The sequence below is a fragment of the Trifolium pratense genome, linkage group LG2 (genome assembly GCF_020283565.1).
Source record: "Trifolium pratense cultivar HEN17-A07 linkage group LG2, ARS_RC_1.1, whole genome shotgun sequence".
Taxonomy (NCBI): Eukaryota; Viridiplantae; Streptophyta; class Magnoliopsida; order Fabales; family Fabaceae; genus Trifolium; species Trifolium pratense.
The window spans coordinates 12,463,891-12,488,313 of record NC_060060.1 but is presented as its reverse complement, the minus strand read 5'-3'; the positions used below and the strand labels follow the sequence as shown (position 1 = coordinate 12,488,313).

Sequence of the window (24,423 nt, the reverse complement as noted above, 5' to 3'; positions counted from 1 at the left end):
ACCCTAAAATCGGCCGAAAACCCAAAAAATCGGCCGAAAAATCTAAAATTGACAGAAAACCCAAAAAATCGGTAAAAAACAAACAAATATTCCGAAAAACCCAAAGTCGACCCTAAAGTCAAAAAACTCAGCCGAAAACCTAAAATCGGCCAAAATCCCAAAAAACGACTATAAACCCAAAAAATCGGCTAAAATCGCAAAATTTGACTTTAAACCCTAAATTGGCAAAAAAAACCTAAAATCGGCCGAAAAACTTAAAATCGTCCAAAAACCCTAAAATCGGCAGATTTATGGTTTTTGACCGATTTTAGGTTTTTCGACTGATTTTTTCGGTTTTTCTTCAGCTAAATTTTCCGATTTAGGGTCGATTTTATTATAATAAATAAAATTAAATGAAGGAAATTCAATTACATTATTCAAACAAAGAATTTTACAATTGATGGAATTTCAACACTTTATCCAAATACTGGAATTTGAAAAACAAGGGAATTCAATTGAATCAATTGAATTGCTTAGTATTTAAAATCCCTTGAATTTCTAGAATCCCTCATCCAAACACACTCTTAGGCAAGTGTTAGCAACATCTCCCTTGTTTTGGGATATGATGATGATCTTATCTAGAAGATAAAGTGCGTCTTTATGATATTTCTGCTATATCTTGCTAGAGGATTCAGAACAACACACATATCCATTGATTGATATTGATGTAAGGTGTGTGGTGAGATGTGTCGATGACTGAAGAACTTCCTGAAAGTCAACACAGGAGTTGCACCATAATTGAAAATAATACAACAAGAATTTTTTACCAACAGTAATACATGAGCTTTAATTCATTGTCGACGTCATCGACAATCATAGTTCAAAAGAATTATCATACTTCACCAAAGAGTATACTTCACTTGAAGTTAAACCACTTCAAAAAAAAAAAATACATAATTTGACAGCACACATTGCATCAATCAATGCATGTGTACTAACCAATAGTAGTACCTTGTGTAATCTTGATCGTATCAATTAATAAAAAAATAGATATCATGATCGTATCAACACATCATTGACTTGATTTTCTATAAGTCAAACATGATTCTTCCACCAGTTTTCTCTAGCCTAAACTTCACAGCGGACACTACTAGAAAAATTCTAATTAGCGAGGGAAGTATTCCGTCACTAAACACTAAATTTCCGTCACAAAGCAATTTAATGACGGAATTTGTTGCGGCCCTAAATCCGTAAACAATTTCAACGTCGCAAATTATTAGCGAGGGAATTTCAATTCCATCACAAACTGGTACATAATATATCCACTACTAAAGTTAAATTCCGTCACTAAATTACAAACATGACCAATTTTATTTCCGTCACTGATTAATGAGGGAATCATGGACCAATTTTTCCGTCACTGATTAATGAGGGAATCTTAGACCAATTTTATTTCCATCACTGATTAATGAGGGAATCTTTTCTAATTGTGAGGGATTCATTATATCACAAATTTGTGACTGAATACATTTCCGTCACTGATATTGCATTTGTGAGGTTTATGTTTCCCTCACTAATTATGAAGGAAACTGCTATGTTAAATTTATGGTTAATATAGCAAACTTCTTGCCTAATTTCACTCATGATATAGCAATTGCATTTACTATATTAAATAAATAAAATTAAAATCATCAATACACAATATTTAATACGAAATACTTTTTAAATTGTGTTCATAAATATTTATACACAATCACCAAAATACATGGAAGCCATAACTAATATAACATTGTTCTTGAAACTAATACTACTAACATTGTTTTTTTTATCAAAAAAGCATTGTTCTTGAAATTAAGTGTATACGACTAAACACTCAAAACAACCATAACTAAATATATGTATCAAGTAGTGGGTGGTGGAGGCGGAGGTGCATCCGAATGTGGAGGTAGATGACTCAAAGAAAACTTCTCCATAAATTGAAATAATTGCTCCCTAAGCAAATGCGAATCTTCCTGGGATTGATGAATCAACTCCTCATGAGTCTTCAATTTCTCTTTAAGAGTCATATTTTCAGCAGACAAATCAGAAATTATAGTCCTCATGTGTTGATATTCAGATGATGAGATACCATCATAAGTGGAAGATCTAGATCGCTTGTACCTCGCTTGTCCCTCACAAACTTTATAATTCAAATTGTTTAATAAAATTAACATCCATCACTTGAGAAAGAATAAATCATGGTACAAATTTTCCACCTTTATGACGGATTCTGTGACGGAATATTTATGAGGGAAACAAATTGTCACAAATTCCGTCACTAACATTAAGAAATTTGATTTAAAAAAAAACATGATTTTCCATCACTAAAAATAAAAATTCCGTGGCAATTTGTGAGGGATTTGTTTCCCTCCCTAAATTCCCTCACTAATTCGCGAATTTCTAGTAGTGGGATAAGAACTTCATCCCTGAATCGAACCAAAATCTTTGATACCAGATGTTGGGAAAATCAAACATGGATAAAATAAAAGAATACAATAAAAATACAAGAATATAACATGGAAACTCTAAACCGGAGAAAAAACTACGATCATTGTCAAATGACAACTAGAGAATAACACTATGTTAAACATGTGCACCAAGGACACATGTTAAGAATACAAATTTCCAAACCAAAATCATTTATTATATTTTCTTTATCATAATACTTTTTTTTTACATTTCTTTTTATCATAATACTTTTTTTTACATTTCTTTTTAAATTGATGAAAAAGTCAGTACATTTAATCTTTGTTGTGACGTTGTTGATTTAAAATAAGATTTTATTAATTTTAGTTTCAATTTGAATGTTATAATTGTTTGAATTTTTGAAAAGTTGTAAAATTGTTGTCTCATTTTTATAAAAAAATTCTTAAAATTCTTAAAAATCTTTATGAATTTTTTTCTTGATTTAAACAGACGAGCTTATGATTTATGATTTATAAGGACCTCTTTTCCTTAATAATTTTTTATTTTATTTTTTTCCGATACCTAAAGTTCTTACTTGAATTTCCTTACCCTTAAATTGGCCCTACGTTTGCTAACACGTATTTATGGCCGAAATAAAATCATAGACTTTTTCTGAATAATTAAAATCATAGACTTATATTGTCATTTGTTTGTCAATGCCCAAAGAAATAATCATATTCTAAATAGTAAATAGAATAGGGAAGAAAATGTAGCCATATATTATTAATCGATATGGATGATGTTGTTGTCGTGTTTGGTGAACTAGTTATATATACACGTCGTAGTGTTCATACTCAAAACAAACGATGTAATAATAATTTTAGAATTTAGGTTAAATCCAACATAACTCTAAAAAAAAACAGCTTAATATGTCCCACTCATAAATTTATATATATACGTTCCAGCCTTATATATGATTTAGAAAAATACTAACTAGTAATTTATGGGCACTAGTTAAAAAAAAAAAACAAACATAGTAAAACAATTTTAAAACTTGTATAGTATATTTCTAAAAATATAAAAATGTTCTTTTTTATGTAAAATTTATCTTTTTAAATTTTTTTAACTAGTGTCTCAATTAACATGATCCTATCATTTAAGGTGGAACTCTTGACACCACCGAATCCTGATCATGATTAAATATTTAGAGCATTATTTAATAATGGTGATTCAATGAGTCTTAAAATTTGAATCTAATATACTTTATCTATCTTTAAATATAAAAACCTATTGCTCTTTTCACTCTCGTCTTATTATAAAAAGATGGAAGTGTAGTTAATTAATGTGTGTTTTTTTTTTAAAAACAAAAGACAAAAGCCATAGAGGGCAACTTCTAGAAATATAATATAAAATGAAAAAGAGTTACAAAGGAGAAACAAACAAACCTTTCCCCAAGGTTAAGAAAATAAAATTAGGTGAACCAAGTCTTTTTCTAACAAGGTCACTCCTAAAAATAAAGGGGCAATTATCAGACTATAATCTATCATTAATAGTAAGGCCTAAATTAGCTATAGCTTGTCTACAACCTGATTTCCTTCCTTATAGATATGTGAGTGACAACAAAATACATACTTCTCACCAGATGTAAGCAATTGTTCCAACGGTTTCTTACTTGAAAGCGAGCTTGGAATTACACTCCAGCCAAAGATTATTCCAACTTCTATTGTGAGCAATCTCATGTAGCAGTAATTGCACCAATAAACACAGTAGAAAGTGTCGCTAACACACCCAGATTGGAAGCAAACCCTACATCATTAGTTTGATTGTCTCTAAAGATACCACCACATGCAGAAGGGTCAGGGTTATCCTTGGAAGCACCATTTGAGTTACACTTAACCTACCTGAGAGGGAGAGGTTGCCAAATAATTTCAGTAATGACAGAGGCTTTAGGAAGATGGTTTTGCACATTAAAAGCTTTTGAAATACAAAATGATTTGTAAGACCTGAATACATTGAAGTAAGATTACCATACAGAGAAATATTGAAAATGATCATAGAGACAGCAGTTAATTAATGTGTTTATTAAATAAGCTTATATTTAAGAAGATTTTTTTGTCAAATAAATGTTTATGATATTACGTACAAAAAAAATATTATAATATTTAAGATCAGAAGGAGTATATCATCTTGTAACAAAAAAAGAAAGAATATATCATCTTAGTAAGTGACCTAACTTAACTCTAGAAAATCAGTTGCGGTAAGTCTTAACTTTTAAATTTATGTTTTGAGCTTCAAACTTTATACTATCATTTAATATAATCATTTAATATAAGAGTTTTTTTTTTGAAAAATAATGTAAGAACAAAACCTACCAGTAATTTTGTTTATTAATTATCAGTTTATGGAAAAGATATGATGTTGTTTTCCCAGCTTTCTTTACTTAAGAACAAAACCTACCATTTTTGCTCTATTTCTCAAGCAAGCAACAAGGTAGGGAAATAGATATTTATTTTCTTCTAGTTGCCACAGTTCCATGAGTTTGAAAGGATTGTATACTAGCTAATTTTCAAAGTTAATATGTTTTGATATGTCTTCCTCAACTCTCAGCTAAATTGTCGTATATATATAATAGCAATTCAACTTAGTTGTCATTTATTAATTAATTAATTGTTAAGAGTTCAAGGATAATGACCAAATTAGATGCAAAGCTTGCATCATGATTACATTTAAATTCTTTGCTTAAACTTCCTCATATATATCCTCAATGAAACATTGAGCCAGTCTGATTATTACATCCAAACCTTGCTCAACATATCATTGGTTAATCTTGCATGTCTCTCTTGTTTTTTATTCATTATATTTATTCTTATCATTTAATTAATCTTTCCATCCTATAATGTTTTGAGTTAGAAACAATCAACATTAATGACAGCGACTGAGTGATGATAACTTGAGTGGTTTTACGTAAAAATGATGCATGGGTTAGGTAATAAATAATCTATATATATAAGACACCATTCTAAGTGAAGATCTTTGTTTCCTTTGAAAAAAATAGTTCAAACTTCAATCATCCCACTTATACATGTGGAATTTATAGCCACTAAATTATTTGACAAAATAAAAATAAAAAAATAAAAAATATATGGAGTCCATAATACTCTAAAAACAGACTATATGTATCAGATACCGATACTGGTCAGATATTCACAAATATGTACCCTAAAATTATCATCATAATCATTTTTTAATTTTGTTAATATTATTTTAGTATTGGGTGCTTAATTATAATATATTCATGAATACACATACATATCTTAGAAAAGTATAAAAAAGGTGATGTGAAAATTTAATATAGCTGCATATGATTAAATTTAAAATGGCGTTAGACTTCTTGAATTAGTAGAGATATACTTTTTTTTTTTTTTTTGAGAAGCTAGTAGAGATATACATGATTAATGTCAATATACACTTTTCAGAAAAAGAAATTATAAGGAGTAAATTTACAGCCGACATTAACATTACCATAAGAAGTATGCATGCAAAATCAAATAATCAGGTCATTGCATGTGAAGTGGTAACTTCCTTCTCCTTTCACGTGTATAAACTTATTTGGCATTTTTTGTTTTACATTTTTTTAAAAAGTTAAAATTTGAGTTTGGCAACATCAATAAGTTATGTTATTTCAACATAAAATTATGAGAAAAGTTCAAGTGGCCTACCGATTACAAATAAGAAAAGCATAAATGTCAAAATCGCTCAAATGAAAAGAGACTGCCGAAAAATTTTTTTATAGGAGAGAAAAAATATACTAAAGAGAGTAAAAAAAAGGTGAGAAAGAATATACTAAAGAGAATCCATAAAAGGGAGTACAAGAATTACTAATTCTCTAAATAAAAATAAAAATACAGTGAACTCATATATAAAAAACTCCTAAGACATCCTCAGACTAGATTGAGAGCCACCAATGCCCAAAACACCAAACGGCCAAAAATAGAGAAATAGAAGAAATCAAGAAAAGAAGACAAAAAACAAGTTCATATCCCACCAAGACCACCATCAGACCCCAATATCACCACCACACATGACTCTAACGGTTCCAGCACAAAAATAGTTTTTGGAGAACAGTTTGAGTTTAATGGAGATGATTGACATTGTAAAATAGTTTTACACAATTATCAATTTGTCATGTCATATTAAGTATTAGACTATTATTGTATTTGATTAGTCATTGATGAATCATTGCTAATCAAATACAATCAATTAATGTAATGTGGCGAGAAACATGGTGATTATTAACGTATAGTATAAAATTATCCCACATTGTATAATTATATCCTATAGATATAATTTCATTTTTTTTTATTAGGTTTTTTTTTTTCTTTCTCTGAATAAATAGTATAAATGATGCATTTGTATGGTGTCAAATACGTTGACAATTTTAAGATGTTCAAATAAAATCTTTCATTTTGTAAAAAAAATAAAATGGCATCTTTTATTTTATTTTTTTTAATCCTCTAATTCTCAAGAAAATAGATTGTCAATAATACAGAGTTCAACCACGAAACAAGTAAATAACATTTTTGTTTTTTTTATATATCATAGAGGAATTAAGTCCATAACATCTTTCATTTTGGAATAATTAGGATTTAAGAAATTATGATTTAGGAAGCATATTAGTATCTCTGTCCACACACGTTACGCTCTAGGATAAGTTTGTGTTCAAAGGAATTACGAATTCATATTGCATGCTTTATTTCAGAAAATGATAGGTTGTCCATATTAATATTAATAATTATTTTAATGCCTTGTGTCAAAAAAATATATTAGTTGTCTAGTTGAATGCCTCAATATATAACAAACATAAAAGATGTTTCACTTGTAGTACATGTTACGGTTCATGATTTTGTCCCCAAATCCTAGTTTCACCATCTCAAATAATTCCATCTTAGCTTATAAAAAACACCATCTCTAATTAATAATGCACCATTTATATTTATTTTGGTTAATAATGCACCACTTATATATATAGTTATATCATATCATATGTTTGGTTTTATTTCTTTTTCATCCTCCTTTCTGTCACCAACATCATAGAAACTGCCGTCTAAAGAATAGTACTATCCACTCCAAACTTCAAAATTATTTAAAGAGAAAATACAAGTATTAGAGACTTTTCTCTTAATGTGACAAGAATTATTCAAAACATTGATGTATATGGTTGAAAAAGTTCTTTAATTATGGCCGTTGATTTTTTAAAATTGTGGGATTGCGGTGTTGTGCTTCCATACTTTTTCAATAAATGAGGCTGGGGGGTGCTCTGTTGACAAACAGATTTTGTGGGGTTGGGTTTGAAGAAGTTTTAAAAAATTTATTAGATGAAATAAAATAAAATAAATAGAAGATATTTCATCAATAATTTAATTTCTAGAAATGTTTTAATTTAATTATAACATGTAAATAATTTTACTAAACTTTAAATTAATATTTTAGTTAACAAAAATAATATTAGACAAATAAATTAAATTTACATAGTTAAAAATTAATTATTTTTATTGTTTAATTTAATTGAAATAATTAAAAGATCCTTTTAGAATTACATGTGAATATATGATTTGTGGGAGTATGGGCCTTAGGTGCAGTAGTTTCAAGTAAATTCTTCAAAAGAGAGTATCAATTTTTTCTTTTTCTTTTTTTTTTTCAAATTGAGAATGGTAGATTGGTATTGTTTGTTTTTTCGACAAGTGATCATATGTTTTGTAAGTGAATCTCTTTTACATTCGCCTAAACGTTTCGCGCCCATCCTAACTTTATAAAAGTAGTCTATTAGGATTATAGAATCAAACGCGCCTTATACATGTATGAAATTTTAGAATTTTGCATGTTTGAATTCTAAAATTCAAAATCTATTTCTGAATTCTAGAATTTGAAACATGTCTTTCCTGAGACAATTATATTTTCTTAAACTATTATCGTTGTTTTAGATGTGAATGATTCTTCCGTTGATGAAAAGTCAGACACTGTAGCTGAAATTGTGGATTCTCCCATTGATGGAATGGTTGCAATGTTTGACTTCACACCAACGGCAGGATCCACAACTTTATGTGCAATTTTTGACTTCGCATAAGTGGAAGAACCATGAGGAGTATCCATATCTGAAATATCGTAAACAACTAAAAAAACATAGCTGATTTAACCAAAGTAGCAACGGGGAACCTATGAGATGCCTTCTGACTAAACATTGTTGTATAGGTGTGGATGGAAGAAATTTAAAATTTCTTTTATTTTTTTAAGAAAACTAGGGGAAAATGATAAAGTATATATATATATCACGGGTTTTGAAGGAGACTGGAGAGTAGGGATCTCAAGTCTCAACCCTCATGAGTTAAGGGTGTCCCCTGTTATACAAAGTATTGAAATGTATGAGGAAAAAAAGTGATGCAACATTCTCAAAAATCATTCACTCAACTTATCTGTTTTCAATTTCATATAGATATCCATGTCATAGAATGGAATCTTTTAAATAAGTAAACAAAAAGTTTGCATAAATCACAATTACACAACTCAATAAGGCTTGAAATGGCTTACAAACATAGCAAAGTATTGGAGCCTACACATATCATTAAAAATTAATAATATAAATGTTTTTCATCTAATTCTTCTACCATTATTTCTCCTCCTGGAGACAGTAGTCCATCCATCATCTGCTTCATCTGCAACATTTGGTTGATGCTCATTAACTGTATTGTTCATGGAATTCAAGTTAGATTCGGAATTTTGAATGTCCGTGTCTGCTTCACCTGCAACCGTTGGTTGAGGCTCATTAACTGTATTGTTCATGGAATTCAAGTTAGATATGGATTGTTGAATATCCACATCCATGTTTGCTGAAACATCATCCTCAATAATGTTTTCATCAGAATCATCGTCGTCTTCGTTGCCATTCGCAAGCTAGCACAAAAAATGTTTCATTTAATTCAAGGAAAGTATCTAATTGTGTAATCAAGAAGAAATATGTACACCAATTAACCAAACATGAGTTAACATTGTTGGCAAATTTACAATTGCTATCATTTAGTCCCATGTAAAGAAATTAACATAAATGTTGTTCATATGAAAATCAACAACCACATTCTTTCCTACATGTTGTGATTGGCTACATAGAACAATGAAAGTTATAATTACACAATGTTTATTAAGTTCACTTATAGAACATTTCCATCTAATTAAGGGTTTGTGATATAAACTGGTTTTTGGAGGGGAGGAGTGAGGGTGATGGACTGATGACCAGGAATTAAAAAGAAATAACGGCGTAAAAACTGGGTAAGCTAGAATGCAGGCAAGGAAGCATGAGTAGATTTTTAATGGAGTACGAGTATTCTGAGTGTTTTTCTTGACAGGATATCCTCCCATCCCAACCTCATAAAACTTTAAATATTCCTTTAAGCAAGGGTGCAACGACAACTCAAACTTTTGCAGTGAAGACCTCTCTATAGACCGAAATACTCAATAAAGCCGAACATCCTAATAGAACCATACTCTAAGATGGCACAAATCCTAATAAGATCATAAAATTTAATCCGTTTCTTTTTACATTCTAAAATTAAATGCTTAATACATATAAGTAATCCAATCAACAACGTTTAATCCAGGGATCAAGCAGTCCCTAAAGTTGATCATTTCTTTTTAACACGGTGCACAAGAGTAGTTTATATCATTACACAAATATCATGTAGAAAAGATTATAACTTTCATTAGATTACTCAATGTGACTTTCAATAACCAGAATGGATCAAGTGTCAACAGCTCAAGTAGCTTATTTGGCTTAAAACCTAAGTTTAGCAAAGTGTATATCAAAGATGCTAGAGGTGTTTGGCAAAAGGGGAGGAAGTGAAACATGGGAGGATTTAGAAGCGTGTCAGTTAAACACATAGGAGAGGGAATTGACGTGAGGAAGATTATGGGAGGGAAATCTCAAATCTGGTAGGAAATGTTAGTATGGTACAGACAAATTTTCTAACATTATGTTGACAGAAGAGTGCCTTTGTGAATGTTAATCTTAATACTACAGTAACTACAAACATTCGTATATCTTCACTGTTTCTATAAGTGAAAGTAACGAACATATCAATTCCTACTCGCAAGAAGCACGGTAACTTTTACCCCTTTTTCTAATATAGAGAAATACAATAAGTCTAAGCTTATTTGTGAATATATTCCAGCACTCCAACCTCCATGGATGACAAATGTGATGTACCAAGGAAGGAAACAGAATACTGACAAATGTTATGCAACTATAATAAGGCTTGAAGATTTTTCAATTGACTATTCATATATAGCATAAAAGCCAAATTTCTGGAGCACAAAAAGATACCAATGAGACTATTGTATCATAGAGAACTGAGTAAAGTTTGCACTCTCTTTTAATCAAACCCAATATCATATACTACTGTGAGACAGCACCACATTACTCAGTCTTATAGATATAGCATGCAGAATTATAGAATAAAACACAACCAAATCATGCATCACATCAAGTAATAATTTAATATTCTTTTCTCCTAAAATACTCCAACATGTAGAAATTGGAAAACCTAAATCAATCAAACACATAATCCCACAAATTCTACATTGCAAATATAATAATAAAACAGTTTATATCCATTCCAAATGCATTTTGCCAAAATTTACCGGTTCCGCACGAGGAAAATTAGCTGGATTATGACTAGCTTCCCTGAGACGCTCAACAGACCCAAAATTACCAGCCAAGCATTCTTCATGCATAATCATTAGTTCTTCAGCTACCTAATCATCAACATGTACATAAAAAGTAAGAACAAGTGAACAATGTGGTCACATACATGCGCATGTATTTTCAACAAGTCACCAACATCAATGCTTTTATGACTCTACGACCGCAATTGAGGTCGCAATTGTTGATTTGAAGTGAGTTCGACAGAATCACAATGAGCCACCGTAATTTTACAAAATCTATACTTTGCAGCTTCTATAAAATCACTAAGTGTCACCGTGATTTTGACAAACCTACCGTTATACCAAACATGCACTTAACCACAATTCTTTGCAGTATTAAGGAAATAAATAATTTTATAGTAAAAAAAAAATTGCCACCTCTTCAACACTGCCATCTTCAATCCCTAGATTGAACTCAAGCGCACCTTCTTCGAGTAACGTTTCTAGGTCATCAATATAAAGCGGGTCTGTGCAAAAACATTGAGTGAACCAATAAAAATTGAATTTTTTCTAGAGGAATTGAATTAAGTGATTAATAGTAAATAGTACCTCTGGATTGAGTGAACCAAGAAAATATATCGGCGGCGAACTGTTGAGCTTTGATGTGAGAGTTTCGGCCACCCCACTCGTTTTCAACGGCGAGTCTGAGTGCCGACCAACGGCTAAAAACCAAAGCAATTCCTTCTTGGAATATTTCCATAGTAGCGTGACGAGTGTGACAGTGAGAGATGAAAATTGATAAATATGGAAGAGGTGGTTGCGGCGGCTACTTTTGCTGACGGAGGGTTTTGTGGACGCGGCAACAGCAGCTATGATGAAGGCAGTAGAATTCTGTTATGAGGGTTTTGTGGACGTGGCAATGTTTCACTCTGTTGGGTTTAAGTAGCATATGGGGAATTAAGGCCCAACATACTTTAGATAATCTTTGATGTCAAAAAAAAAAAAAAAACTTTGGATGATTTAAAAAGTTCTTCTTTTCGACTTTACTATTTAAATACAAGCGAGTATTAAAGGGTGCAAAGTATATAAGAAAACACAATTTACTACTTAAGTAATGAACTATGTTTTTTAAGATTTTGTCCCCTGAGTTCGCTACTTAAGTAGCAAACTTTGTTTTTTCATATTCTCGGCCCTTTAGCACTCGCTACTTAAATAGCGATGAGGTATTTTTTTAATTTTCGAGGGCGCGCGAGAAATGTTGGGGGGTGGAAAGAAATTCTCTAGTCTGAATGTTTGTTGGTGTCAGCCTCCATCAGAAGGAGAGGTGAAGTGCTTATAAAAAAAATAGAGAGAGGTGAAGTGTAACGTCGATGTTGTAAGTTTTAGTGAGTTACACCAACGGTTTGAAGTTGGTATGTACGTGTGTATTGAGAATGATAGAGGTCAATTTCTCAAAGTATAGACCATGTGGTTTGAAGACACACCCTCGACTATGGAAGCAAGAGCATTGGGTTTGAAGGAAACTATAATTTCGTTAGGTGAGATACAAATGTCTAGAATGTCAACCAAGTTAGATTGTAAACTGGTGATTGACGATATTTTATAATTGTAGCAATTGTACTAGATTTGGCAACATCTTGAAAGTGTGTCGATCACTTTTATCTTAAAGAAAATAAAAGAAGAGTTTTGTCTCAAAAATAAAAATTTAAATTTTTAAAGTGTTAAATGGACCCCCCTTCTCCATTTCTTTTCTCTCCCTGAATTTTTGTTTTTGTGCTTAAATAAAAACTTCGAAATGCGTTTTTCCATTTTTTTTTTCTTGAATAAAAAATTCGTAACAAAGAGTGGTGGGGAAAGAGAAAAATTCAAGTAAGTTAGTGTGATATCAGTATACTGTATACGGCTAAGGAGTTGCTTAGAGAAACGCAAAAATCTCATGGGTTATGCCCAATAACTCCTTCACTCAACAAGCATGTAGCTGCTGCTTGAGAGAACTTGCTAGCAAATAGAAAACATGGAACAACAAAGGTTTTGAGACAACATTCATTATGAGTTAAAATTCAGAATTTGTTTTTGAGTTGATTTATTTTTACGAATTTTGAGGATTATATATGGGAATTTTAGGGTTTAATGAAAATTGGAGATTTCAATTTTCTAATTTAAAATAAGATTGAGATAAACAAAATATATAATTTATGTAATTTTGTTATCATGTAATGAAGAAGTTGATGAACATGATGAAAAAGATGATGAATGTTCATTCAAACTTTTCAACTGTTAGAAAAGTGTGTACTATTAGCAATTAGCAAAGAAAAAAAATTAAATAACAAAATGTGTACTATTTTCTTATCACACACACACCAAATCACTAGCTACAACTACAATAGGGTCTTGCTAACGAGTGCTCTTGGAGTATTTTTTAAGTATTTTATTTAAAGAAATTTTTTATTCAAAAAGTTAAACATTATAATTTTCAATGCGTTGACTTTATACATTTCCATAAAAATTCTATAAAAAATTTATTATTTAAGATCTTAAAGAGCGTCCCGAAAACACTCGTTAACATTTGCCATATTTTTAATCTTTCACCGGTCCTTTTAAACTAAAGTCACTTGGATTATCTTGGTTTGATCAACAATGATCAGTTGAAAGCAATTGTAAATCTCTGAAATAATAGTAGCATCCAAAGCTGCCAACCAACCAACTGTAAATAAATCACGTTCCACTTCCACATCACGTGACTCCCAAGGAATAATCAAAATCAATGTAAACCTAATCATGTGCTCATTTAGCTTTGGGACTTGTAAGCTGAATTAGTCAAAGATTTGGCACATGATCACACCTGCAATGTACTATGTCCTGTTGAATTTTCACATTTTTAGTCCAAACTATCGGACAATACTAACATATTTTTATCATCTTATAAATGATATTTTGACACTTTTTTCTTTCTTTAAGTATCGATTTAATTTGGTTCGGAGTTAGTTTTAACATAAAGTGATTATAATCCCCTCTCGATCGCTGTTGTGGAAGATCGAATCGTGGTTCTCCCTATCAAGTTCAGCATCAATTATCACTGAACCAACTAACTATAACTCCGCTTATTCACCTTTAAGTGGAATTTCTAGCCATTAAGAACATCACATTGTATATACATGAGCCGGGGTTCAAACTCCGGACACTTCACTTTTCACCTTTAAGGTGGAATTTCTAGCAATTAGGCTACCAAAAATCACCACCAAATATTCGGCCTACTAGACCGCATAATCTGGTTTGAGAGTCAGTTCTGGCATTAAGTGATTTCAGCCTCCTCCCAATCGCAATTATGAGAGATCGAGCCGTAATTTTCTCTACTAAATTCTGCGCCAATCATCAATGCACAACCTAGTCATAACTCAACTTCTATAGTTTTAGTTTCATATATACAAATCAATTTGATCGTTCTGCTTACAAGGCACATGCTCAGCTTTTGTTACATAGCAATAAAATATGATCAACTAGATACTTACAAGTTACATATGTTATGTACTGTATTCATATAAAAAAAACATTACACACATATAGGGCTGGGCACAACCGACCCAATCCGATTGAAACCGTTCGGCCCAAACCGAAACAGAGTATTCGGGTCGGTTTCTGTGGAATCGCGGATTGGAATTGTGTAAACCGTGGATATTAAGGCATTGAATGGGTGGTTTACGGTTGGAAGGTTTTGGCCCATCGCAAACCGAAACCGAACCGTTATTAATTTATTATTATTAATTATTATCAAGCATATAGCTACTAACAGCATAATCATTTAAAAAAATAAGTAATTAAAAATTTAGACCAGAGATTTAGACAAGATATTTGGATAAAAAAATAGAAAATAATGGGCTAACAATATGGCTAAGTTTAAAGGCCCTGAAATTGGGGAAAAAACGTTTGGACAAAAAATGACACAAGTAACCTGCAATTATATTGGGCCAATTTTAATTAAAAATTTGAGAAAAACAAAATTTTTAAAAAATGGTTTAAACCGTTGAACCGAACCGAAACCGAGTCAATCCGAGAAACCATAAACCGACCAAACCGAGTATTTAATTAGTTCGATATGGTTATACATATGTCACCCATCGGTCCGACTGGTTCTAAGGTTTGAGCCCGAAACCGAACCGAACCGAACCGATGCCTAGCCCTACACACATATATGAAAGAGTTAATAATATATAGTATAGTACTCAATAACTCATCATTACATAGATCAAGCAAGTGAAAAACATCCCTCCAAGTCAACAAATACCAAAATGAAATCCTTAATCATTGCTATAATCTTTGCCATAACATTAATCCTTTCACTTGAGGTAAATGTTGCTAAAGCTAGAACTCACCCATCTTCATCTCAAGTTTCAAAAATGCTCTCATCATTCCAATCTTTCTCACATAAAGGGTCATCAAAATCAACTCAAGTTCATCATGAGGTAGTTGCTAGTCTTCACCACATACCACCAAGCAGACCAAATCCAACACAGAACAAGTAATTAACATACTACTAGTATTCCACTTTCTTCATTAAGTGTCTCTAATCATTGTGTGTTTTCAATTATTTCTACAAATAACAAAGGTGTATGTGTAATTGTGTCAGGTTAAAGCCTAGGATAAAGGATTGAGCAGAGAAATTGGTTGTGCTGGTCAATATATGGAGCTATGTAGATTCAGATTTGTACCTAGCATCAACTATATGATTTGCTTTAGCTTTGTTTTTTTTATAGCATTAAATTCTTAGTTTTGTTAGTCATAGTGAATTAGTGATATATTATAGTTGAGTTTAGATTTCAATTTATGTTCTATTTAACTTAATGCTTTATATTATAGATAGTTTATAGAAGCTAATATATGTAAAGGAGAAAAATATTAGCCATCATAATGTGTTAAACTCAAAACCGTTTATTTTTGGCATAAGATTGAAATTTGTTTGTTTTATTTCTTTGCTTGGTTGGGTGCATTAACAGTTTCATTCAGTTTCTTGTTTACGTTTTTTCTTGATTGGTTTTTTAAATCATACAACGTTTTAAATTGGTCCTTCAAGTTGGTTTCAGCAAAGAAGAAAGAATCTCAAGATGGATTAAATTGATGGGTGTGAACTGTGAAGGAAAGTGAAACCATAAATGATTATTAGACACAGTTACACAAAATATCTCAAAACTTGAATCCACACTCAGATTAAGTCTCAAAATATGTACCAAGATATCACATGGTAGCATGATCCAATTCAAACAAGATTCATCATGGTGAACATGTTGGATTTTGTCTCAACATCATTTCCCACACTTTCCTTAGTACTTTCGAGAATCGACATCGTTAATGTGAAATTTTTAGATGGACATAAAACTTTATACACATCTTTTGGTCACACACAAAAAAATATGATTTAAATTTTTTTTGAATGTGTTACCAAAAGAGGTGATTACATATTTGTGTCCACACAAGAATTGCTCCGTTAAGATATGAACACGTTCAGCTTAACAAAAAAAGACATGTGTAAAATGGATCATGATTGACGATCTTTGAATTTTGGCTACTTTAGTACTATAACTTTGTATGTATGGATTTGGATTGCCTGTAGTAGCAGGAACACACACAGTTTGTCATTGTAGTCGATCTCAGTCATTGACTACATATCGAACAGTTTAAATTAGATATAATAAAATTAAGTATAAAAAATCTCAACTTTTGATTGTTGATCAGAGAATTCCTGATCTATTACAGCAAGACGATGTAACAACAGGGAATCCAAATCTTTGAATTTTTGTGACTTTGGTTATCTAGATCAATTGTGATTTAAAGTATCTTTTATTTTTGCTGATAACTAATCTCTATCGAAAAATCTAATTGACCACTTTTAATAGTATCTTTCTTTTCGTATGTGTTTGGTTCTGCGGTGGAAAAAATTGATTTTGACAGAATTAAGTTTGACAAAATTGATTTATGTTTGGATACAATAACGCAAAATCGATTGTTGTCAATCCAGGTTGCTTGGATAATTTTGAACAAAATTACTTTTAAATGTATAATTACCAAAATGAAGATAGATGAAAACAACGTATTATCATAATACTTGGTGGAAATTCCAGTAATCCTTACTTGTTGGAAATTAATTTTAGATGTATAATTATCATGTTTTAATCTTTGTTATTAAAAAATATTGAATTTCAGTTTCCGTTTAAATAGTCACTGTGTTAAAAAATGTTAACTTTCAAAAAACAATGTTGCCTTATTAAATTTATGATAATAGTATAAAGACATAAATCATTTTTCATTAACATAAATCATTTCTTTTTTTATTTAAAAAAAAAGCTTAAAAAGGCGTTGCGTTGTGTTCTGAAGTCTGAACTCTATTTGTGTTGAATCCGTAAGCAAAGCTCTGTCTGTCTGCTATTGAAGTTGAAGGGCGGCTCCGAGATAGGTATTCTTTCTTCACTTCTTGTTCTCTTCATTTCATTGGATAATCATTGGTAGCTTCGAAAAATTTGTAATTTGTATTTGCTTTAGCATTAGATGAGTTTGGAGAAATTGATCTAGACAAGTTTGATATAGATTAGATAGAGATCCAATTATCTAACATAATTTTTGTGAGATTGTTTAAGAAAAACCTATGAAAATGAAAACAACTTATGATATGACATATTCATAAGCTGTTTTTAACTTATTTTCATAAGTTCTTTAAGATAGCGTATGAAAATAGTTTATAGTTTATACGAAAACAATTAAAATTAATTGTTTCTTTTTCAAGAGGAAGAGCCTATACATAAGCGCGTATTGTGATGAGCGTTTATGCTATAAGCTGCAAATAAGTTGTTTATCCAAACAGGGCCTATATATTGATATATTTGATACTCGTGTCGTGTCTGCATCGTAGATGTTTGTTAGTTGAGTGTTGGAAGAGATAGGCATAAAATGGATGGAGTCTGCATTGGCTTTCTCACATAATATGTAACAATCTATTTATGTATGATTTTTTTATAAGCAAAGAAATTAGAGTGCAGAGGCATCACATATTAGCTGTGACGTGACATCCCAACTATGTTGCCACCCCAGAGTCACCACGTATCATTTGCTTGCAGCACTCTAATAAGTATATTAAAATAAACAAAGGAAAAATAAGACTTGGGGGACTAGGCCAAAATCCAAGGAGACGATGTTGTGTCAACACAACTGCCTCATTAAAAACCTTATCGGAAAAATCCATTGGGATACAAGTCTATTTCTGTTTATTGAAAGTACGGTTTTCTGCAATATGCATTGTAGCATGGTTGTCTTAGTATAGAAGTGTTTGTTGCTTGAAGGACGAAAGTGAGCCATTGAGTGTCAACTATTGGTTGCTAATGCCCTACATTCTGTTTTCAAGGTTGAGTGAGATGGTGCTTTGTTTCTTAGATTGCCGTGAAGTTAGAGGTGAGATACGAAAACTGCAAAATTCAGGGATGGATTGGCCACCACCCTAAGGCCTAAATATAGTCTCTGAATGCTTTTGCTGGAACTGGTAACTTTGGTGGTAACCTAGAAAAGTCTATTATGTTCTTCAAATTTTCAAATGGTTTGTTTTCAATTGATGGAATAGTAGTTCAACAAATTATGAATGTTTCTCTTTGGCTAAAGCTTGTTAGGATGTGGAATAAAAGATTATTAGAGTAGTTAACACTTTTAGAGAAGTTAGTTAGTTTGTTAGGTAGTTGTTAAATAACCATCAATTGGTATAGCCGTATAGCGGAGGGGATAACTTTGAAAAATAAAGAATTTTAGTATCTCTTTTGCAATCTTCATTATTTTGATTACTCAATATTATTCTATTCTGAGAATTCTTTCTTACCCAAAGAAAGGATCCTATTCCCAACACTTGCTGTACATACAAATTTCACACCTTACCCTTGATTTCAGATTAAAGTTGCTGGACTTTACTGGATGCCATGGGAACCAGAGGAGTGATTGCGGACAAGTGGTCTATGAGAGTTCTGTGGGCTTGTGCTATTGGAAGCGCTGTTAGTAAGCATTCTTGACCTTTTCTCAATTGAATCTTCTTCCATGAGGCCTTGTTATCGAACTAACATATAATATAACTTTTTATGTTATATTTATTTCCCTTTTCGTGTAGAACTTTGTTCGTATAATCATATATTTTTTTCTCATTATGGATGACTAGTACTATACCTGTTAGGTCTGTATATGGTTGCTGTAGAAAGACAAAAACAGAATAGGCAGAAGATGCTGGCTGAAGGCTTGAAGGGTATGGAATTGGGGGAAAGCAATGGTGAAGACGTTTAAGCTGTGTCGCACACTTATGAATACATTGTAGTACCATTTAGCAGATTTTGATATGAAAATAACAATAACAAATGGATAGCATTAGGGGTGAGCATGAACCTGAGACTCGACTCGAAACCGATATAACCGATAACATATTGAAGCATTTGGTCGGGTCGGGTCTCGGGTCAACAAATTGCGAAAAATCGAGCATGAATGGTTGCATACGGGCGGGTGCGGGTCTCTAAAATTTTATCTCTCCATAACCGAAACCGACTGAACAACCATTAGATGCAAATTAATTTTTTTTCTTCTCTCCCTCTCAATCTCATATACTCTTCTCTTTGTTATTTTTATCCATCTTTGATATAAGATAAAAATGTTATATTTTACAAAGCTTATAATTAATAATATGGTGATGAAGAAGGTGGGAAAAATATTCTAATATATATATATTCTAGATCTATTTTAATTTCTACGTCTCTTCTACTTGATATTTATTGTCTTTAGATCTACATATTGAAAAAAAGTAACTGCATCCAACCCTCTTTGTTTTTTAATTTACTTCGTATATCTTTTGTTGCATTGTGTACGAGGTATTAAACTATTCGAAAATTAGGAATTTTTGAAAAATGAATGAGTTTTAGATGTAAACAAAGTTTCGATATAACCCGTAATAACCGACCCGTTCAACCCACCACCCGTACGACCCGAACCCGAACAAACCGAAGATATAGACGGTCGGAATTGGGTCCAAATTAAATGGTTGCGGTTTTTATCGATTTAGTGATTTTCGACCCGAACCCGACCGAAACCGACCGATGCTCAGGCCTAGATAGCATTTGTTTTTTGTCAGTAAAACATTAAATCTGTTGACATCAGAATCTTTCTGAAAGGGTTATGTAAAAAGTTTATGTGTTCATGCCTTTCACAGCACCTACGATGATCTTGTAAGATCCTTGGTAAGGGGTTTCCCACTTTACTTTCTTCAACTTAGTTTTATTTTGACGATTCTTAGTTTTATTTATTCAAGGGGTGTGTTTGCAAAAAAAAATGCGAAGTCCAAGAAGAATTTGCATCACCAGGAAAAGGACAGCCAAAATTGTTTCCTTCAGCTGAATGGCTTCAAATTGTTTATGGATTGAGGCCTAAGCTTGACATAGGGATGACAGAATGGCCAAACCTCCCCCAACCACATCATTAACCCTTTTTGAGTAGATTAGGTGGAGCGGATTGACTAGAGTTCAAAATCGAAACTTATCCTGTCAAAAAAGATGAGCTAAATTGTCAACCGGACGTGCCAAACCTGTTTTTCCATCTCGAGTCAAGAGAGGTTGGATAGATAAATTGATTAGATACTAGAAAACATCAATGTACATAAAGAAGCAAAATCAAAAGAAGGTCAAGGTGGAGCAGAAGATCTGGTTGATGTTTTTCTAAAGTTTTAGAGTCGTAATGAAAGTGACAAAGATATTTTCTTAATTGATAGAAACATCATGTCTATAATGCCATTACAACTTTTTTGAATGAGTTCTTCATTTGAATGATAGTGAAATAGTTATTTTAGTTTACACCATTACAGTAAAAATGTAGTGGGTTGTTCAAATGTAATGTAGCAAAATGAACAATGAATCATTCAAATTGAATTACTTAAATTGTGTCTCTTGCAAATGCTCTAATGACATTTTCAGTTGACCGAGTTTGTGAGTTAAGATATACAGTGGTTCCTTATTTTTTGTATCATTGAAGTTGGTATGTGACACCCATGATTTCTTAAAACTAAGAAATGTTCAATAATTCAAGAATTGAACAATATCAACATTGACAACATGATAAAAAAAAATAAAGTGGAATTGTGTGAGCCTTACGTTTACCCTAATAAATTATAGTGATCCTAGGAGGTGGCATCACTTTCAAAAAAGTATGAGTGAAAATGTCAGGTAGGAACTTTATTCACCATAACTAAATGGTTCGTTTGCATTGAATATTAAAGTTTGAAAGATCACCTACTAAAGCAAAACCTAACCAATTTAGATACCAATCCAAATAAACTGCTCCTCCTCAAGTTAAACACAATGTAGTAAGTTCGAAAACAATGTATAACCCTCCATCCCTTTTGTATACCTCATTGGCTACATAAAGATTTTCTGTTACTTAAAGAGATTTTCTATGGTCCAATCATTTTAATCTGTTTATCTATTTAAGTAAAAAAAAAATAGGAAATTAACATATATATATATATATATATATATATATATATATATATATATATATATATATATATATTTGTTTAAATAATCAATCGTTAATTGGTACAGTGGTGATTGACGATAGACTTGATAGGAATGAGCATGGTTTGATCCCCGCAACTACGATCGGGAGGGTGCTGTGGAACCACTTGATGCCAGAAATGTTAGGTATAATCATGTAATGTGCTTAGTCGAAATAATGTGCAGTGTGTATTGTTGTGTAGCACGCGCGCCTAGTCAAGCCTAGTTAGGCAAGGCTTCGAGCAAACTTGGCTTGACCAAGTGAAACTAGCTTAAGCACTTAGTTTGTAATAAGTCTATATAAGACATTCTCAATAATGAATAAGATGCAGCTTCCACTTTGCAATCAACAAGAAATGACCCCCGAATCAGATTAAACGGTTAAGTGGACTGGATACTAGTGCTGAAAACAAAAGCTAAAAAGTTAAAATCAATTTAAAAAATGGTTTCAATAACCACAAAATATTAGTTGATGTTTTTTCTATTCTTCAATTATTTTCCTATATTTTTTTTATTATTTTTTTTTATTGGTTTTTAACTATAGTCTAGTAAAAAAAGGTCGTAAAGCAGGCACCGGGGTTCGAACCTCGGACACTCCACTTATTCACCTTTAAAAAAAATGGAATTGTAGCGATTAGGCTACCTAACAAAAAAAAAAGTCGTAACAGTAGAAATTTCCACTTATAAAACCGGTCATCATTTATTTAACATTGCATTAGGACCTGTAAATACATAACATCACAATTTTCTCTAGCAAAACAAATAACATCATATATGAAAATTCTCAATTATAACCAATGCGTCAGCAAAAATGCAAAATAGTACAAAGGGAGGGAACTCATTTGATTAATTTCTGAAAAATCAACCATATCCTTATGCATCATATATAGGTAGTTTTTTTCTTATATTATCAAATATAGACTATAGCTATGATGTAACTACATCTGCATTTACATGAAATATGCTAAAATATCTTGTAGCAGCAATGCACGTGTATCGCGCTCCAAACAATTGTACTAGTAATTGTTCGAGAGTGTTCAATTTTCAAAATAAATTTGAATGTTGTGTCCTTTTGCTAAACTTTATGACAAAGAAATGTCGATGTGGTGTATACCTTCTTGTGTTTGGTTTGGTACCATTGATAAGATTGCCGTGTAGGTTCAGTTACAGGTAAATGTGTTCTTCTGCAATGTAGTTTTCCCTGCATAACTTACCATATATGTATGTGCAAGCAATAATGATATTAATACCATAATATTTACTACATAACATTTTTTTTATTTAGTTTCGTGACTAAAATTTCACCTATATAGATAGATAAATAAATAAAGTGTCTAGAATTTAAAAACTCTTACTCTTGCATATAAGATGCAATATCTTTCTACCAATTAAGTTATGTTAACGGGACTAGTTACTATATATGTAATAATATCTGATGAAATTGGATTAGTTTGTAGATGATTGTTAGGTCACGATTGAGTAGTCCTAATTTCAACCCATATTTTGATTTAACAAAACCTATGAACTACGACACGGACATTGACACATTGACACCGATAATAATTTAAAAAATGACATAATTCAATATGTAATCATAAGTGTCGTTGTTGGACACTAATGCATGTACGACATCAGAAAACGCTTCGAAGAGTGTTCATACTTCATAGAACAAAACTAAAACACCTAATTTAAAACTTGAACGGTACAATTTCAGATATTCTATCGCCTACTAAAATATTAGATTCATAGAAGACCCAGATAGTCTAAGTCATAAGCGTCAGGGTCAAAAATCCTAATTACAGTGAAATATCGTAAAAAAATTCAAAATTTAATCCGCATAATCTCGATTTCAATGGTGATTAACATGCATGTTCATGGATTGCTGGCTCTACCAAATCAACAAGATATTTTTTTTGGTTACAAAATCAACAAGATATGATAGCCACTATTTCGACCAAATTAAAATCATTAAAATTACGGAGATTCCAATTTGCAATGCTCTGATTTGTTTGTTAGAGAATATCCTTTATGTTGAAAAGATAAAGCCAAGTGAAAACAAAAAAGTCTATAGTATGAAGAAGAAAACACAAGAGACTTGCTTCAAACTGGTAAAAGGCGGTGGTACCACCCCATGAATAATGTCAGTCCAAAATCTAGTGTTGAATAAAGTTCAAACCAAGTTTCTGAGTATTTAGTACAAAATCTTTAATCCTCACCAAAACAATTTGGGCCGTTGGATTTGGATGGTACCATCATCTTCAATCTTATGAAGCTTCCAAATAATTCAATTTCATAAAGTACTTAACTTTACTTTCCTTCTATCTTAAGACACAAACAAAGAAGCCGTTTAGTTTAACACCACTTCTCTTTGTGTGTTGTTTGGTTCATGAAATTCATGCCTTTCAACGGCCATGACAAAAACAAAGCCATAAACAGTTTCATTTTGAATTGAAACCACTTCCACTATCATTAACACACATCCCACCACACTTCATTTAAATTTTAAACGTAAATTAAACAATTTCTAAATTAAAAATAAAAATATAAAGAAGAAAAAAAGCAAAATTAAAAGAATTTAATTTATATGTACCGTCGGTGTAAAGTTATTTTGCACATGCGTCCAATAATATACCGACACATCATGTATGGTAATTAAAAACACATGATGTGTCACATTCATTAAATGATGTGGCAACGCGTCATTGGATGTATGTGTAAAAAAAAATTACACCGACGGTGCACAACAATTAAACTCAAA

General features: G+C 31.6%; 2 protein-coding genes across 3 annotated transcripts; one reads left to right on the top strand and one right to left on the bottom strand.

The window, feature by feature from the left end:
* Positions 1-8,844: 8,844 nt before the first annotated feature.
* LOC123910207 (pre-rRNA-processing protein TSR2 homolog) lies at positions 8,845-12,044 on the bottom strand. Its single transcript, XM_045961291.1, has 4 exons — positions 11,725-12,044; positions 11,554-11,642; positions 11,113-11,226; positions 8,845-9,372 (listed from the first exon to the last, which is right to left on the bottom strand). Exons 1-4 carry the CDS (start codon positions 11,873-11,875, stop codon positions 9,070-9,072), a joined length of 657 nt encoding a protein of 218 aa, XP_045817247.1. The 5' UTR covers positions 11,876-12,044; the 3' UTR covers positions 8,845-9,069.
* A 5,360-nt stretch (positions 12,045-17,404) lies between these two features.
* Positions 17,405-20,372, top strand: LOC123911045. 2 transcript variants are annotated; one of them, XM_045962364.1, is made up of 4 exons: positions 17,405-17,560; positions 19,033-19,137; positions 19,310-19,491; positions 20,231-20,372. In XM_045962364.1, the coding sequence occupies exons 2-3, from the start codon at positions 19,062-19,064 to the stop codon at positions 19,414-19,416; spliced, it is 183 nt and encodes a 60-aa protein (XP_045818320.1). In that variant the 5' UTR covers positions 17,405-17,560; positions 19,033-19,061; the 3' UTR covers positions 19,417-19,491; positions 20,231-20,372. The 2 variants fall into 2 exon arrangements, with proteins under 2 accessions (XP_045818320.1, XP_045818321.1); XM_045962365.1 differs by having other exon boundaries at positions 17,407-17,556.
* Positions 20,373-24,423: the final 4,051 nt, after the last annotated feature.

Excerpts from the sequence above, each read along its gene's own strand:
- LOC123910207 (XM_045961291.1), bottom strand. The coding sequence starts at position 11,875 with ATGGAAATATTCCAAGAAGGAATTGCTTTGGTTTTTAGCCGTTGGTCG. Across the intron at positions 11,643-11,724 it reads TTGGTTCACTCAATCCAGAG|ACCCGCTTTATATTGATGAC; the intron begins GTACTATTTACT and ends GTTTTTGCACAG. Across the intron at positions 9,373-11,112 it reads ATTTTCCTCGTGCGGAACCG|CTTGCGAATGGCAACGAAGA; the intron begins GTAAATTTTGGC and ends TTTTTGTGCTAG.
- LOC123911045 (XM_045962364.1), top strand. The coding sequence starts at position 19,062 with ATGGGAACCAGAGGAGTGATTGCGGACAAGTGGTCTATGAGAGTTCTG. Across the intron at positions 19,138-19,309 it reads TGCTATTGGAAGCGCTGTTA|GTCTGTATATGGTTGCTGTA; the intron begins GTAAGCATTCTT and ends TATACCTGTTAG.